The 16899-nt window shown below is 47.9% G+C and overlaps 1 protein-coding gene and 1 long non-coding RNA gene across 10 annotated transcripts in view; one reads left to right on the plus strand and one right to left on the minus strand.

Moving 5' to 3' along the window:
- The first annotated feature begins 398 nt into the window (after positions 1-398).
- LOC134480359 (uncharacterized) lies at positions 399-8265 on the plus strand. Its single transcript, XR_015629478.1, has 2 exons — positions 399-526; positions 8138-8265. It is a non-coding gene; the product is annotated as an uncharacterized LOC134480359 (long non-coding RNA).
- Positions 2546-16899, minus strand: part of Chst10 (carbohydrate sulfotransferase 10) — a 29874-nt gene continuing 15520 nt past the window's right edge. For 7 of the 9 annotated variants that reach the window (NM_080397.3, NM_001431860.1, NM_001431861.1 and 4 more), the window contains 4 exon segments: positions 2546-4387; positions 5830-5935; positions 9562-9796; positions 11727-11818. In NM_080397.3, coding sequence (NP_536322.1) covers positions 3850-4387; positions 5830-5935; positions 9562-9796; positions 11727-11818 — 971 coding nt within the window. In that variant the 3' untranslated portion in view covers positions 2546-3849. 9 annotated transcript variants of the gene reach the window in all.

Genomic DNA, 16899 nt, shown 5'->3' on the forward strand with positions numbered 1-16899 from the left:
GAGTGCTGAAGGGGTGGTGTGGCTTCTCACCGTTTTTCATACAGACGGTTTCTGACTTAGGACTTTTTTTTTTTTAACCTACGATAGATATTTTTGACTTAAGTCTTTTTGGTGGGAATTGTGCTTTGAATTTTGATCGTTTACCTCAGATGAGCAAACTGAGGTGCCAAGCAGTAGCAGTGAGCCTCCAGATGGCCAACGACAAGAGCGAGAACCGATGCCCCACTGTGTGCTGTGTTCCTAAGCTAGCACGCCCATGGCTAACAGACTCTGCTATTGCAGAGGACCTGAGTTCAGTTCTTCAGCATCAGAAGCTGTTTACAGTTAGCCTCTGAATCCAGCGATGACTTCGTCCCTAGGCAACAAGGACCCTCCTGCATCTGTTGCCATGGCAACCACCGCTCATTCCCGGTGCGCACCTCACCCACATGGGTGGATACCGGATGCTTTTGTGACTCAGGGTATTTTCATCTTTCAATGATCAGGAAGTGTCCATTAAAACCTGAGGAGCAGCTGTGTGGTAAAGGTGAGCACAGAGAGAATTTTAAGGCTTAGCTGTTAAGCAGAAGGTACCAGAATATGAAGGCTTTGGACATTCTCAGCCTATCAAGATGGCAAGGAATGGGAGAATACATCGCAGAAAATAATGGTGTGGCTCCTCAACCGTGGCGTTCGTGGGGGTGTGAGCTCTGGTCCTAAATCAGTCCTTTCTACAGCTCTGCATCTCTAGAGCTATTCTTGGCTGCCATCTTGACTACATCCGAATGAATTAAGACCCAAGCAGCTGGGCACACCACTGAGGGATTTGTCTTAATTTAATCTGTATCTTTGAAGTAAAAAGTTCCACTTCAGTCTGGGCCACATCTTTCCTGCTGGTAACCTCCATAAAGAGCATAGGAGGAAGCTCACTCTCTTTGCCTGCTTGCTCTTTCTGGCAAGACCATTCCTCTGTGGCACTAGAGCCTTCTTCAGGATTCTTCCCCAAACTAGATCAGCTGAGGTATCTGGCCTCACACACTGAACAACTACAGGTAGATAACCACTGCTGGAGTAGCGGGACCATAGTTTGTAAGCCATGCTAGTAAATCAACTTTCCATATTTATGTATGTGTGTATGTATATATGTACATATGTGTGTATATACTCTATCCATATATCCACACATAATATGGATATGTTGTTGTGTATACATTGTCTATATGTGTATATATGTCTATATGTGTCATATATATATATGGATAGAATGTACATACACATACACACACATTCTCATACATATATAATATACCCACATATAATGCACACACATACATATATGGATAGAATGTACACACACACACACACACACACACACACACACACACACAGAACAATATCCTTCCCATCAGTTCTATTCCCCTAGAGAACCGACTAATACAGAGGTCAGGAACAGAGATAAAACTGCCTGCTAGCCTCAATGGAAACAGACAAAACCAGGCCAGAGGGGAAAAGGCAGGCTGCTGCAAACAGCTGGAGTGCATTGAGGAAATCAGGGGCCCCACAGATCGGAGCTGCTTCTTGTCCTGCGGCCACAGAGGAACCAGCGGAGGCTGCCAACACCAGAGGGCAAGACCAATGGCTTATAGTCTTTCATGCACTTTCCAAAGCTTTAAGCTGAAGCCGAAGGGGATAGGTCCATCCTCAGGGCTGTGAGGGTGACTCTACTTCCCCAGTGAGTCTATGAGGTGGGTGCACTGCTCCCTTCCTGAAAACGATGGCTTCTCAGCCACCAGACCCCGTTAGATCTGGTGTGAGGGTCTGATGAGAAGTCTGAGGTCAGGCTGGGGGGTGCAGTGCTCCCTCTGTGCTGCCTCTGAGCACTGTGGGAAGCAGAGTAGCCAAAGATTGAATTTGGCCATGGTCCAAGAGCCCGGAGAAAGGATGCCCTTTCTCGAATGAAGAGGAAGAGGAGCATGATTTTCCAAGACCTTGGGAGAGGGGTATCATGTTGAACCACTCTGGGGATGTTGGCTGTTTGGGTTCAGGAGCCATGGTGTGTGGAGGTGGCCTGTTCCAGACGTACGTATGTGGTAGAAATATTTACTTGTTTGGCAAAGTTTGTTAGGAAAATGACCAGAATGCCAGAAAGAGTAAAGAAAGACAAAACCAAAAACAAACCAACCAACCAACTAAACAAACAAACAAACAAAAAAACCCCGAACAAATGCTGCTTTAATCAAGACTAACTTGAAGGCCTTAACTCCATACACACACACACACACACACACACACACACACACACACACACACACACACACACACATTATTGACACTGTCGCCTGTCAAAAACAGGAGATTGCTGATCAGTAATTCAGGCCTGGAGTGATTTTCAAAGCTTTGCTAAAACTTCACGAACAAATAACCCAGCATCATGTTTGTGGCTATGTCAGTTCACCAGGAAGGGTTGAGCCTCCTTCCAGTCCATAGCCCCTTCCCTGGTCCCTTCCTTGGCTTCAGGCATTACCCGTGGCCCTGGAGACCCCTCCCCTGGGAATCATGGGTCAGATTTGGCACACATTTTAAATTTTATTTTACTTTCACATTTACAAGTTCAGGAAAGGCTTTTTGAGAGTAGGGCTGTCACCTCTAGGAAAAACTGGCACAATTCCTCTCAACCCCAGGCAGATGCATGTGCCAGGGACTTACTCAGAGAAACTGTCCCTCCATCTTTAATAGCCCTTTGCTGCTGGTTGGCAGCTGTGACAGCTGCTGTGGCTTTCTTGCTGGGGCTGGCCTCAGTGCCACGTTAGGTGACTTGTCACCTGGGGCGACATCACCGGAGGCGGCCTCACCCAGGATTTTATTGCTGACGAATCTGATTATCCAACTTGCGGGTCTTTCAGTCGAGGACAGTGGCACTATTAGATTCAGGACCGTAGGATCCCGTCTGCCGACATGAACGGACTTGACAGTCTGCAGACAGCACTGGACTCCGCAATGCAGGCACTGCACGCCTGTGCGTCATCACGGCACGTCGGCATGCGCTCGTCTCTGTCCACCGGAAATGCTTTGTCTTCTCTCCCCTCTCAGGACAGGGAGGTGCGTTCAGGAGAGAGGTGGAAACGCCCCTGCTGCTCGCTCCCTTGGGGCCGTCGAAGACAAAAGCAGGTGTCAGAGACAACGGTGCACCCAGAGTTCCCAGGACCGGCTGGTTCCTCCTTGCCCATGCCAAGTTCTAGGTCGTCAGAGATGTTCTGATAATGCCCTCACTTTCCAGAAGGGATCTCTTCTGCAGAATTAAGCAGGTACTTGTGGGGTCAGAGGTCCGGAAAAAAGAGCTAGCCTGGGTCCCGAAAGATCAGAGCTTCCAGATTGTTCTGTGATTACCACCACCCAGTGTCACAGGGCCTCAAGCTCAAGAAGTGACTGATCTGTGGCTAGTGTCAAAATGGAAGGAAGAGGTATCATTCTGGCTTAGATTCGACTCTGCATGGGCCCCAGTAACCTTTGCAGCCGTTCAGTATCCCCATCTCTCTTGAAAGCGCTGGGTCTGTGCAGTCCACAGGTCATGGGTGACACCACCCGACTACAGGCAAGCTGACACAGCACCAAGGACAATGTGACAGTTGAAGGAAGCAGGCTCCTCTGGGTCTGTCTACCTGTCTGCACACGTCCAGTCTTTCCTAACCTTTCGTGGGGGTGACACAGGCTGGGGAGGGGAGTCATCAGAGCATTTGTCACCCGAGTGAAGCAGGTAATCAGCGCCCAACATCATCCATGCACGGAACCATGGGACAGGGTAGAGGTCCCATGTTCTCACATCTCCACCTAGCCATCCCCGGAACTAGCAATATTCAGGAGTCTGATGCCTTAATTTAGCAAAAAATCTGGTTTCTGATACCCAAAGAGCTTGAAGTCCCCTTCAAAACGTGCATAGAGACGCCGGATGTCTCGTTTGCTGATGCCCAGGAAGTACTGCTCCACCTTGGTCCTGTTGTACATGGTGATGCCGGGAGGGATAGTGGGGTACGACACCAGGTGGTCAATGCCAGCTTCTTTTAGGATGTACGGGGCATCTGCCTCCAGGGTCTCGTGGTGTCCAATCACACTGTACTTTATCTCACAGGGTGCACAGAGTTTTACGTAGGTCACCCAGTGGATGATATGGTCCCCAAACTGAAGGTCTAACCACCTGCGGTTTGGATCACCCAGGTAGCGCACAAAATCTTCAAACTGGATACCCCGGGTCTCTGTCCGGTTCTTCCGGTATTTCCTAATAATGCCCGGGGCTATCTCGTGCCTGTACCAAGGTTCAAATCGAGGATTGTGAACAAACTTATCCTTAAAGGCAGAGATCAGTCTTTCAAAGGGATCCCTCACAATAAAAAACTTGAAGTATGTTTTCAATCTGAGGAAGGAAAAAAAACAAGGTCAGAGATGAGACAGATGCTCCAGCAGGTAATGGACGAGAGGGCAGGAGAGGGAGTAACACCAGGCTGGGCCCTGAGGAGCAGAGCGTGTCTCATACACGCAGTGCACTCTGAGTGCCGTGAGCTGAATGTTGCTATCAACCCATTCTCGAGGTGAGGAAACAGAGGCTTAGCAAACTAGACTGCTTGAAGACTCCGAGGTTGGTGTGAAACTGTTGAACCTAAGGTTTGTTTTTCTTGGCTAATTCAAAACTTCAAAACCTTTTACAAGTTTGGTTCCTGGGCAGGAAATCGCCCGGGCTGGAACTGTGAGTCTGTATTTACTGAGGCTGGAGGCTTACTTTATGGGCATAGCTTTAAAGATTCCATCCCAAACTCTCAGGGGGTAAAAGCCAGGGTGCACACTTCCAATAGAAAAGTGCCCAGGGTGAACTGCAACACGGTAGGGGCATGGGCTTGAAGAACATGTGGTGGCATGATGGGGACAACGGTGAAATCACCACGTCTGTGGCAATACTAACCCCACAGGGCGCTTACCTGAAAGCCAGAACTGTTTGTTGTCCATAAGCTGCCTGTCTTAATTCATGGAGTCTCACGAAACCCCATGAAGATTCCCTGAGAGCCCAGTCCACACCCAGGACAATTTCTGGCATAAGTTTGTAGAGTTGTGAAGACTGAGTTACCCAAGGCCAGGAGGGCCAAGCCCAGGCTGGACCTGACACTGTGGGGCAGCTCTTGTATTCTTGTATCCCTCAGTCTGGCTCTGAAAAGCCACCTAACGGCTAAAAGGAAGAGCTCTGCCTCTCATTAGTTGCTGACTACACTGCCATAGTCAAAGGGGCTTGTCTCCTTGTGAGGGACCTGCTCATACTACTACCCTAGTGGGAAGTACATGCAGAAGTGGGCGTGGCACCTTGGTAAAGTGTGCAGCACTTTCTTTATAATGGAGAAATGATCCTATTTAGTAAGGAACCCATAACAACTTAACAAAACCAAAACACAAAGTGCTACTCACTCCTGGCAATAGTCTGATGCACACTTCAAGGGCCTTTCTGACAAGGTGGGGAAAGGAATGCTGAGGTTCTCAGGAGGCTGAGATTTGCAGTGAGCAGCACACGAAGGACAACATTGGCGCTGCATGCCAACACAAGAGCTGACCCTGTGGTCCCTGGAGCCATGAGGACCACACAACAAGCACAGACTGAGCCTGGAGCCCTGTGGACCACACAGCAAGCACAGACTGAGCCTGGAGCCCTGTGGACCACACAGCAAGCACAGACTGAGCCTGGAGCCCTGTGGACCACACAGCAAGCACAGACTGAGCCTGGAGCCCTGTGGACCACACAGTAAGCATAGACCAAGCCTGGGTTTTTGCTAAAAAACACCCTCCCTTCTTCCCCTCTGAAGAAGTTGCTCTTACCGCTTCTGAATTCCTATTTTGCTGAAGGAAGAGAGACGTGGAAGGCCATTTTTCTCATGGTCATGAACCACGTTTTCTGGGATCTCTTCAATAGAAGAAAATGCTCCTGGGGGGACAAGAGGAGACGGTGCATGGGCTACCGCAGTATGACCCTTAGAGATGCCCACCGGTGACATCCCAGGCCCCACAATCTCCACAGCACACACGAGAAGCCCACAACCAATGTCCACAGGCACACCCCTGAACTCCTGCTGGTCTGTGACAGAATGGAGAGCAACTCTTTTATCCCTCAGCTGACTGGAGGAAAGAAAGTTCTGTTGGGGAAGGGGAGGAAACAGAATACTGAGCCCACAGTAGACCTGTATCTAGGAGGCTAAGTCTTCCTAAAGTCAGCATTGCTTGTTCTATCAGCTCTCTCAGACGGCAGGAGATGCTGCAGGGATGTGACATGGAGCAGTGTCTTCCCATGCCCCCAGCACTGCCAAGGTCTCCTCTCCATGGCAGACAGTGTGTCTCACGAACCCCATGGCAGCCAACATGGCAAATTACAAAATCTCTTGATTTGTAGGGGCAGTTCTGACACTAAGGTCCTGCTCTCCAATTGGCTTTTGATCTGTCAATAAAGAAGCCATGGGCCAATTGCTGGGCAGGAGTGATGGGCGGGACTTCCGGGTCCCCAGAGGCAAACAGAGACAAGCAAGGAGAGAGATAAGAGTTCGCCATGGGGCTGGGGATTTAGCTCAGTGGTAGAGCGCGTACCTAGGAAGCGCAAGGCCCTGGGTTCGGTCCCCAGCTCCGAAAAAAAGAACCAAAAAAAAAAAAAAGAGTTCGCCATGCTTGCAGCCATTTGAGATCTCGGGCAGAATGGCCATTCATGCCGCTCCTACAGGAGGGAGGTCAGGGGTGTTTAGCTGGGACTAGATGTAACCAAGTAACTAAAGTTGAGGTCAGGTGGAGAGATGCGGAAATAAGAATATTGATAAGGGCACGCTTCTCCAAGTGGAAGATAGTAGAGCCCCTAGATCTCTCCTTAAAAGGCAAGTTGAACCAGAACAACTACATGTGTCTTTTTATCTGTCGATTCTAGGGAAGCTACGTGGGGGACAGTAGTGCAATCCATTCCTGGAGCTTAGGCAGGGTAGCAAAAGCTACATGCAACACTTGAGAAGAACTCCTAGCTGGCATCAGAGCCAGGGAGGACATGTCTGAGGAGGCAGGGACCAGGGTTCTGTAGAGGATGGGGGAGGGGAAGACTTTTCTTTTCCCGATGGAGACAAAGGGTGATGGGGCCCTGAAGGGCTTAGCCAGCTTCTATGACATGTTACATCTGTCCTTACCCTGATGCAGTGCTGTCAAGCATTGAGTCCCCACAAGGAGAAAGCTCTCTTGGGCCACCCATGCAAGAGGCACAGTCTCCACTCACTCACTCACTCACTCACTCACTCACTCATTCATTCATTCATTCATTCATTCATTTCTCTTCCAACCACTTAAGCCCTGGTCCAGAGCACTGTGATGTGCTGTGGTTGGCACACTTGACCATGATGAGGGATATCAGATCCTGAGGAGATTTTGATTTCTCCAAATTCTGGTGGTTAGAAAAAAAAAAAAAAAGTCAGCACTCCTCAGGAACTTGTGGAGTCATTCCCTTACTGCACACAGGAGGGACAAATGGCTATTCGTGGTGCGCTTTAGGAAAATCTGTTAACATAGCAAAGCACAAGCTACCTCCAGGCTCCCTAAGTGGTACAAGAACCTGTCGTATGTTTCAGAGTCCATGCTGGGATCATAGTTCTTCTTGCCTCCTCCTGACCCTAAACTGCCCCCAGCTCACAGACTCTCTGCCCCCCCTACCCCAGCTACTCAATTCTCCTTATAACTCTGCTATTCCTTCAAGATGCCCTCTCTCTTGTCTTCTCTTTGGCTCCCTCTCTTTGCCCCTATCCACCACCACCCTTACTCTTCCCCTGCCTCTCCCATTGCCAGGTCCAGTCTACTGGCCATAATCAGTCTACTATTTCCTCTTTCTGCTCTGGATTCTTCCACATGCCTCTGGCTGTCCCCTCTCATATCCATAATAAAACCTCCCCTTAAACATCCCCAGGAGCCACCATGCCATCAGTTTATACAAGGAGAGAATGGAAGACCCAGTGGCTTGGACCTGTGCCTGGGTCTGCTGACTGTCCAAGCACAGTGGGGGCTGAGAGGTCAGCCGAGGCCGGCCACGAGGACCTCCTTGCTTTACATGGCCTGGCCAGCCATGACTAGACTTTTAGCTCTAGTTTGTTTTCCTCTTCTTCTGTTTCAGGAGACAGCACTGGGTGAGTCCACATGGTTTTACAAGCCAACGAGCTGACTTTTCCTGCTAGACAAAGCAATGAGTCGGATGACAAGAGGAGCTTTCCTAATAATAAATTTAATTTTTCTTCTCGCTGATCATTTCGAGGGGTGTCGATGTCAAGAAGGGTTCTTTGTCTTCAGGTTAGAAAACTTTGCAACTGCACACGCACCTGCTGAGTGACTCTGACCCACTCGGGACATTTGCTGTGCGTTTACTTGTGAGTCCCAGAGCTGTTGAAAGAAGCTACGCCTGTAGGGTGTGTTGACACACATATTTCCTGTAGCCTTCTTCTATTCTTCATCCCGCCCTTGTGAGTGAGTTATGATGCTTCCCAATGCCATGGTCCGTATGTGAGCCTTTCTGTGCTCTCTTTGTTTTCGATTTACCTTGTAGCCTTGGTTTCCCATTCAGAGATCCAGCACACTGGCATACTATTCTGGGGCACATTAACTTCATGTATCCAGAAGGCGAGACCTTGTCCTTTTTGCCCTGTGACTGACCTGGACAACGTGCAAACGGCAGCCAACACTGGCCAGTAATGCCAGGAGAGGGCTTGGGAACTGTAGGCACAATGCTGAACCCCAAGAACCTGTCCCACGGTACCCAGGGTGTCACTTCCGCACGTTGGGATTCAGTGAGTTGGAGCTGAGTTTTAACAGACACCCTGTGATCATTTTTGGCCAGTTTAGACTAATTGGGATAGAAACAAACCTGGTGTCTAAGCAGAGCAGTGAGTAATCAGAACCACAGCATATGAACTCATTTTCTTCTACGATTTTACTCATTCCCTGGTAAACATCAGATTTCCCTGAAGCTACCTACCTTAATGTTTTGTCTACAGCAGAAAACATGGTGTAGCTTCTCTCTCTCAGTCAACCCAGAAAGATTCAGTGTACAAGTGAGGCTGCCTGAGGCCCAAGAGGCAAGAGTCTCTTCCCAGGCTCTGGCTATGGGTTCTTTGACTAGAGGGTTCTTCATGGAATGTGGGAGCCTTGCAGTACTCAAGACAGACCCCAGCATTACCACAGAAAAGAAAAGGACTGACAGGGTGGGCAAGCTGAGTGAGACTGGCCAGCTATGTCTGTGAAAACCCAGGAAATCCTGCCCTTGGTTCTGACTGAAACAGCTCAGTTAGAGCCACCCGTGGACCAGAGCTCAGTGGTAGAGAGCTTGCCTAGCATGCACACAGCCCTAGGTTTTGTGCCCTGCACTGTAAAAACAAAACCAAGTTAACCCCACCGATTCTTACAGCGTAACAGGAGTATGGAAAACAGCACAGAGAACCTTCAGGAAGGTCGAGCATCTTTTCAGAAGAAACCACCCTGTCCTCCGATGCCAGCCTCTACCCCTCTCTCCCATCGCAGAGGGACCCCCCCACATGCCACACGTACCATTTAAGACGATCAGCACTTTCTTCCACTGGGTGTTGCCCACTTTGGGGGTCTGACAGAAAAGAATCTTGTGCTTGTCACAGACAAAGATTCGATCCAGGACAAACTTAGAGACCTCGGTGTGGGAGAGGTTCCGCAGAGCCTCCTCCTTGCAAGCGTTTCTGATGAGCTCCAGCCGCTCCAGATAAACCGGGGGCTGATCAGGATGGCTCTCCGAAAGCATCTTCCCAGTTGGCTGTGAGAGGGATGGGGAAGACAGAGGGATTATGGGTATGAAGCAGGAGGAGCCCCCAAAGTCCCCTTCTCTTGCTTTCCTCCCATCTCTACTGGGACAAACACCATCTCCTGCCATTTCACAGAGTTCCCCCTCTACAGCTGTGCTGAGTTCAAAAGACAGATGGGGACAGGTGCCCAGGAGAACTGATGTCTACTTGGTTCCTGTGGACCTCCTAGGAGACTGATCTGATTAACTGAAGAGATAAGTTAGCTGGAGTTCCGAGTGAAGAGACAGCCTAAGGAGCTTACTTCACAACGGGAAGAACATCCCTGACAGGAGCAGTCCTGGACCCAAGCCCTCGCCCATCTCCCATGTCTCTGAAGGCCAGCAGGACCATTCATTCCATAGCTGCTGAGTCTTGAATGGGTATGAGACAGCAAGGTCTGACGGGGATACCCAAGAAAGCCTTAGCTGGCTCGAGTGTGTAGCATGGAAAGAGTGTGTTCCTGTCTCCCTGTCTGTCTGTCTGTCTGTCTGTCTGTCTGTCTGTCTGTCTGTCTCTCTCTCTCTCTCTCTCTCTCTCTCTCTCTCTCTGTGTGTGTGTGTGTGTTTGTGTGTGTGTTCTCTAAGAGGCATTTTGAATTTGCGAGCGGCCACTACAGGGTAAGATGTATTTTCCCTGATGCAGTGTCTTTTCAATGGGGGCCCTCACCTTGAACTGCTTTGCCAATGGCTTACCCACCCTTGTGGTATTCTCTATTCATGTATTTAAAGACTTCCCTGCCCTACTCCCCCAAGTTATCTCCAAGGAGCTTTGCAGACCTGGCCTTTCCTACGTGAACATCTTGCTAAGAAACCGCAACAGTGCCTTTGCCTCTGACTATGATGCTTCTGCTCTTACTGGGTTCTAACTTGCCATTTTTCATGCTGTGAACCAGGCAGCACCTGCCCTTTGCCCCAGACTAGTCCAGAACTGACAAACACCATTAGCGATGGACACGTCATCCTTTCTAGCCAAAGTGTGATCTGCACTTTCCAGACCCAGCATGAGGATTGTCAAAGGGAGGGACATTCCTGAGTGTGCCCCTCTCCCTGGACAGAGAACAAGGAGAGTTATGTGTAGCAGCCCTGCAGAGGAATACATGGAGCCAGAACCAGGCATTGAGGACTCCATGTAAGCTGATGGCTGGGCCTGTTATCTGCTATGGCATCTGGGGGCTTCTCTCTTGCCTTGGACTCAGCTGCTAAGCCATAGAGTTGGAATCTGGTCCCATGTTCCTCCGACCCCAGAATTCCACTCTGGGTCAGAATTCTTTTCACACTCCCAGTTTCTTCCTGACTCTGTTCAACACTCTCCATGCCCCAGTGAAGCCCAGACTTCATCTGTCAGGAAGGGATTCTGCACAAAGGACACCTATAGAGAACCCGTGATGGGGGATGTAGCATAAACTCACTAAATCCAAGCTAAAGCAAAGAGCGGAAACAAAAAAAATAAAGGAACTCCAACTTGAATAACTCTTGCTGTCCCATTTACAAAATGAGATATTTTAGGGACTCAGGTCCAACCCTGAAATTCATTTGTTTAATATACATAGCACGGTAATTGTATACAATTACTGGGGATTACTGGGGATTGAGACCTGGGCCTCATACACATTAGACAGTAGCTGTGGCTACTGTACAGCCCTAGTCATACAGAATATTTCAAATAATTCAGTGCATGTGACAAAGCTTTGCGGCGTGGAAATTTCTGCTGCAGCACCATTTCTGATTGTTCGCTTCTCATATATTGGATTTTCAGATTTGGAATTCTCAACTGGTACCATAAACGAAGCTGCAATGACACAGCCAGGAACCTGGGAGAGCCACTGGGGAAGCCACTCCCACGTGCGGTGTTCCCAAAGGAAAGCAATATATATCCCTGTCGGAGGACAGACCTTGTGCTCACCTTCATGACTTCAGAAAAATGCTTCTCTCCTCTTAGCTTCTCTGCTTCTGGCATGGCCGTCAGGAACACAAACTCCTGTTTGGCACTATACCCTGGAGGATAGATTCACATATGGTCTCACAGAGGGCAGGGCACAGCAATCAGTGGAAAAAAAAATGCTACCCCATCCAGCCATGTCCTGCTGGCTTCTGGCAAAGGCTACCCAACTCGAAGGTCAGTCTATGTGAGAAAGAGAAATGGAGCACGTGGACCTCAATGGACAGAATGAGCTAACACCTAATCCTCACTCACACCTTTGAAAAAGAACTCAAAACCATCCAGGGTCTTACCTGTAAAATACGAAGCCGTGAAAGTTTAAGAAGAACAAACAGGACAGAAGCCTTTAGAAAACTGAATTTCATTCAAACTTAAAACCTGGGCTCTGCAAAGGTCTATCTGAAGAGGAGGCAAAGATTAGCTGAGGACCGGGAGAAAGCATTTCCAAGCCTCATGCTTAACAGACAGCTTGTATCTAGAAGACTCAAGGAAGTTAACAGATGAGACACCTAAGAATCAAGCAAGCCAATGTGCACAGGAGCGAGACATGCGGAGACGGCTCACTGAAGATGACCACCAACACTGGCCACAAGGCAAACAAATCAAAGTCACAGGAAGAAGTAGCGGAGACCCATCAGAATGTGTGAGAAAGAACAGGGACGGAAAGCTGGTATGTGGAGGAGCCTGCTCATGTATACACTGTTGCAGTGCGATAGGTGGAAAGGGGTCTGGTAATTTTCTTGAAAGGAAAAAAAAAAATCAATATGGTAACAAGACCTAGCAATTGTGTTTCAATGCATTTAATCCAGACAAATTAACATTTAGTTATATGGAAACAAAAACCCATATGCAAATGTTCATAGCAGCTTCGGGGGTAGCAACCTCAACCTGGGAAGAGCCCATACAACCCTCAGTGGGTGCACGGTTAACAAAAAGCTACATCAATACAGCAAGACACAACTGAGCAGTGGAAACCCAAGAGTCCCAGCTAACACTTCAACCATGCTGGGTGAACGCTCAACTGAGTCAGAAAAGGCAACCAGGTCCCCGGTACAAGATGTTCCTGAAATGACACAATTGTATAGAGGCTTGGGAGCTGAGGCTAAGGAGGGGGCTTGGATACACTAGAAAAGACAACACAGGCACATATACTGCTACAATTCCTGCACTCCAGAGGCCGAGGCAGGAGGAATGCAAGTTTGTAGTCAACCGGGGCTATGAGACTTGAATTTAGATTGCAAAAAAATCTAAACCAGTACCAAAAGACAACAGTCACCAAGGGTGATATGATGAATCCTCACAGTGACATAGGTTGTTCTGTGCCTGGCCCATGTCCCAACTGTGACAGTGTAGTCAGGTCCGTGTGCAGTTATCATGTGGGCCAGAGGGTAAACAGAACACATGATTTCCCAGACACACACACACACTCTCTCTCTCTCTCTCTCTCTCTCTCTCTCTCTCTCTCTCTCTCTCCCTCCCTCCCTCCCTCCCCCTCCCTCCTTCTCTCTCTCTCTCCTCTCTCTCTCTCTCTCTCTCTCTCTCTCTCCCTCCCTCTCTCTCCCTCCCTCCCTCTCCCCTCCCTCTCTCTCTCTCCTCTCTCTCTCTCTCAACTATAGTATGATTTTTCTGCTTACACGAGTGTTTGTGTACCATGTGTGTTCCTGGTACCCAAGGATCAGAAGAGGGCATCTCGTGCCCTGGAAACTGGAGTTATACATGCTTGTGGGTTGCCAATGAGGATGCTGGGAATTAAATCTGGGACCTCCTATAGAGGACGCACTGAGACAGCCCTCCAGCCCTTTTGTGGTATTTCCTACAACTGCATGTCACTCCTCAGCGATCTCCAGACAGAAAAATTAATTTACAAACAAAAAGACAAAAACAGAACTCCAGCAGTCAGGTTATAATTTCCATGTTCACACCAGACATCATGTGGACTGTAAGTCAGACCAGGGGGCAGTTTACAAGCCACTCAGTCAAGCAAATCTTGAAAAGATCTTGTAGGAACTATTCAGGTACAACCTGGACAGAATCTATCACTTTCTGAAAACAAACATGCACTTAAAAATTTTTTTCAAAGTCCCACAGAAGCACAAATATACAATAAAAGCACATAAAATATATAAAAGTGTTCTTTAATTTAATAAAAACTTCCCCCTCTTGAGGAACACCTATATGGTGCCTGCCTTACTCTAGCCCCAGGCCACCCCAGTCTAGCTATTTTTTGAAATTTATTTTATTATTTTTGTCTTTATTTGATTTTACTTTGTATGGATGGATGTTTTGCCTACACATGTATCCGTACCACATCTGTGCCTGTGACCCAAAGGCCGAAAGAAATGGTGTGAAGAAATGGTGAGCTGAGGCAGTACTGGTGTTGGGAATTGAACCTGGATCCTCTGGAAGAGTGGCTATGCTATTAACTGCAATACCTTCCCAACTGAGCCAGTCACGCTAGCTAACAGCTGCCTCTGGTTTGGTTCTTGCCTGCACAGTGAGTTAGAAAGCTCCCTACTGTGCCTCTCTGCTCCATACCTCAGTTACTGGGCTCTCCTACAATCCCTGCTGCACAGCCTCAAAAACCCCACAGCCAACTTTTGAGTGAAAGGATAAACCTGCTTGGAGCTACAAGCACAAGCTGTTCTGAGCCTGCCAAAGGGTAAAGTGTGTGATGCTTGGTGGAAGGCGGCAAGTAGCCACCCAAACAGGGCTCCTGGCTCCCTGCAGTGGCCCTGACCCCTAAGCTGACTGGTCCAATCTCCACTGACTCAACCTGTCACCTTTGGAAGCTGACATGCTAAATGGCTCTGTGGAACCTGTGTTCCCTTGTTCTGTGCATAGGGAAATGTGTTCTGTATGCTGAATAACCGACTTGCCAGTAACTTATAGAAGGCAACGTAATTCCCATGCTTGGGGCACTGGGAAGTCACTACCCTGGTGTGAACATTTTCACAGTTTTAAGCTCCACAGATCTCTTCTAACCCTATCTAACTAGAGACAAAGGGGAAACACAGCATGGCCTAGTTTGTCTTTCAGAAGCTTAGCTGGTGGGGGGTTCTCTTCAGCAGCTGCCAGCACCCCTGCTGTGGTCAGATGCCAGTCCCTCCCACCTCTCTGCCTCTCAGAAGTAAGTCTCTGGCTTCAGGGTGGAGGGCTGAGAGGCTGAGGCATGGCTGGGCATCTTCATGTCCAAGATGAGGTCTGTTAACAGTCACAACGATGGCTGTTTATGGGTTTGTACCTACAACTGTAAATGGAGGATGGCTTTGCTTCCCCTTTCTAAAAGTTGTCACAGTCATCTCCTCACTGCCTGGCATGCTATTTAGTGACACTGCACTCTGGCTAGCAGCTCAGCCACAAGCCCATGCTACAGGCAGAGTGTGGAGATAATCAAAGTCATGCTTTCTGCCCCTCTGCCACTTAGAAGCAACCTGAGGGGCTTCTATCAGCCCAAGGACTGGCTGAAATAGAAAGTCCAACAGATAAAGAAAACAACGTATCCAAGTATCCAAGACCGGCTCAAGGGTTGGTTCGTATTTCCTTTTTTTTTTTTTCGGAGCTGGAGACCGAACCTAGGGCCTTGAGCTTGCTAGGCAAGCACTCTACCACTGAGCTAAATCCCCAACCCTTGGTTCGTATTTCAAATCTTGACAAATCACCACACTAAATATCTATCACTGGGTTGGATTATTTTTTTTGATACAATCTGGTTATTGATGCCAGATTCTTGTTCAATAGAAAAAGAAATTTGCTAAGGATAGGTTGTTGCACAAATGTATCAGCGTGGCTTTACTGCTGAGCAGCAAAAGTAGCAAGCTCTGAGGTGACAGCATCCTCCACTGAACTTCATGTTGGGTAAACAGAGGCTAACAGAGCTCTTGGCTCCGAGGGTGCCCAGGAGCACCCTGGGCTACCCAAATGTCAGCGCATAGAGGAACTGCCTCCTATCATTAACCTTAAGGTAGAGCTGTTTGGTGAGTTGAGTTAATGAGTTTTGCCTCAGTGAAAACATTGAAGGCCAGGCCAGCAAGGTGGCTTGGTGGGTAAAGGTGCCTGCTGCCAATCTTAAAACTGAGCCCAAGATGGGACTCATACTGTGGAAGGAGCGAAACCACCTCCTACAAGTTGTCCTCTGACTTCTAAGGAAAGGTTGTCAGTTTTCTCCTTGGCTTTTCACCTCTAATGTCTCTTAAGTTTTTTGCCATTCCTGAGAGCAGCTAGCATAAATAAAGCCATGGCACTGCCTTTACCAGAACCCACTGGGAAGGTACTCCTTAAAAGCTCCTATCAGAGAATATTAAAATGCAAGAGTGTATTCAAAGAAAGAAACCATATGATCATCTCATTAGATGATGAGAAAGCATTTGACAAAATTCAATATCCCCTTTTGATAAAAGTCATGGAAAGATCAGTTATCCAAGGCTCATAACTAAACATAGTAAAAGCAATATACAGCAAACAAGTAGCCAACATCAAACTAAACGTGAAGCAATTCCACTAAAATCAGGGACTAGACAAGGCTGCGCAATCTCTACCTATCTATTCAATATAGTACTTGAAGTCCTAGTCAGAGAGGTCAAAGGGATACAAATTGGAAAAGAAGAAGTCAATCTGCACTTTTTGCAGATATGATAATATACTTAAGTGACCCCAAAAATTCTACCAGAGAACTCCTAACCTTATAAACAACTTCAACAAAGTGGCTGGATATAAAATTGACTCAAACTAATCAGTAGCCTTCTTCTATTCAAAGGATAAACAGGCTGAGAAACAAATTAGGGAACTGACACCCTTCACAATAATCACAAATAATAGAAAATACCTCCGTGTGATGCTAATCAAGCAAGATCTGTAATGACGAGAACTTCAAGTCTCTGAAGAAAGAAATAGAAGATCTCAGAAGATGGAAAGACCTCCCAGTAAAATGGCCATCTTGCCAAAAGCAATCTACAGATTCAATGCAATCCTCATCAAAATTCCAACTCAATTCTTCATAGAATTAGAAAGATCAATTTGCAAATTTTTTTAGAATAACAAAAAACCCAGGATGGCAAAATTTATTCTCAACACTAAAAGAACTTCTCAGGGGAATCACCATCTCTGACTTCAAGCTATATCACAGAGCAATTGTGATAGA

Source organism: Rattus norvegicus, chromosome 9 (assembly GCF_021556685.1).
Source record: "Rattus norvegicus strain SHRSP/BbbUtx chromosome 9, alternate assembly SHRSP_T2T, whole genome shotgun sequence".
Taxonomy (NCBI): domain Eukaryota; kingdom Metazoa; phylum Chordata; class Mammalia; order Rodentia; family Muridae; genus Rattus; species Rattus norvegicus.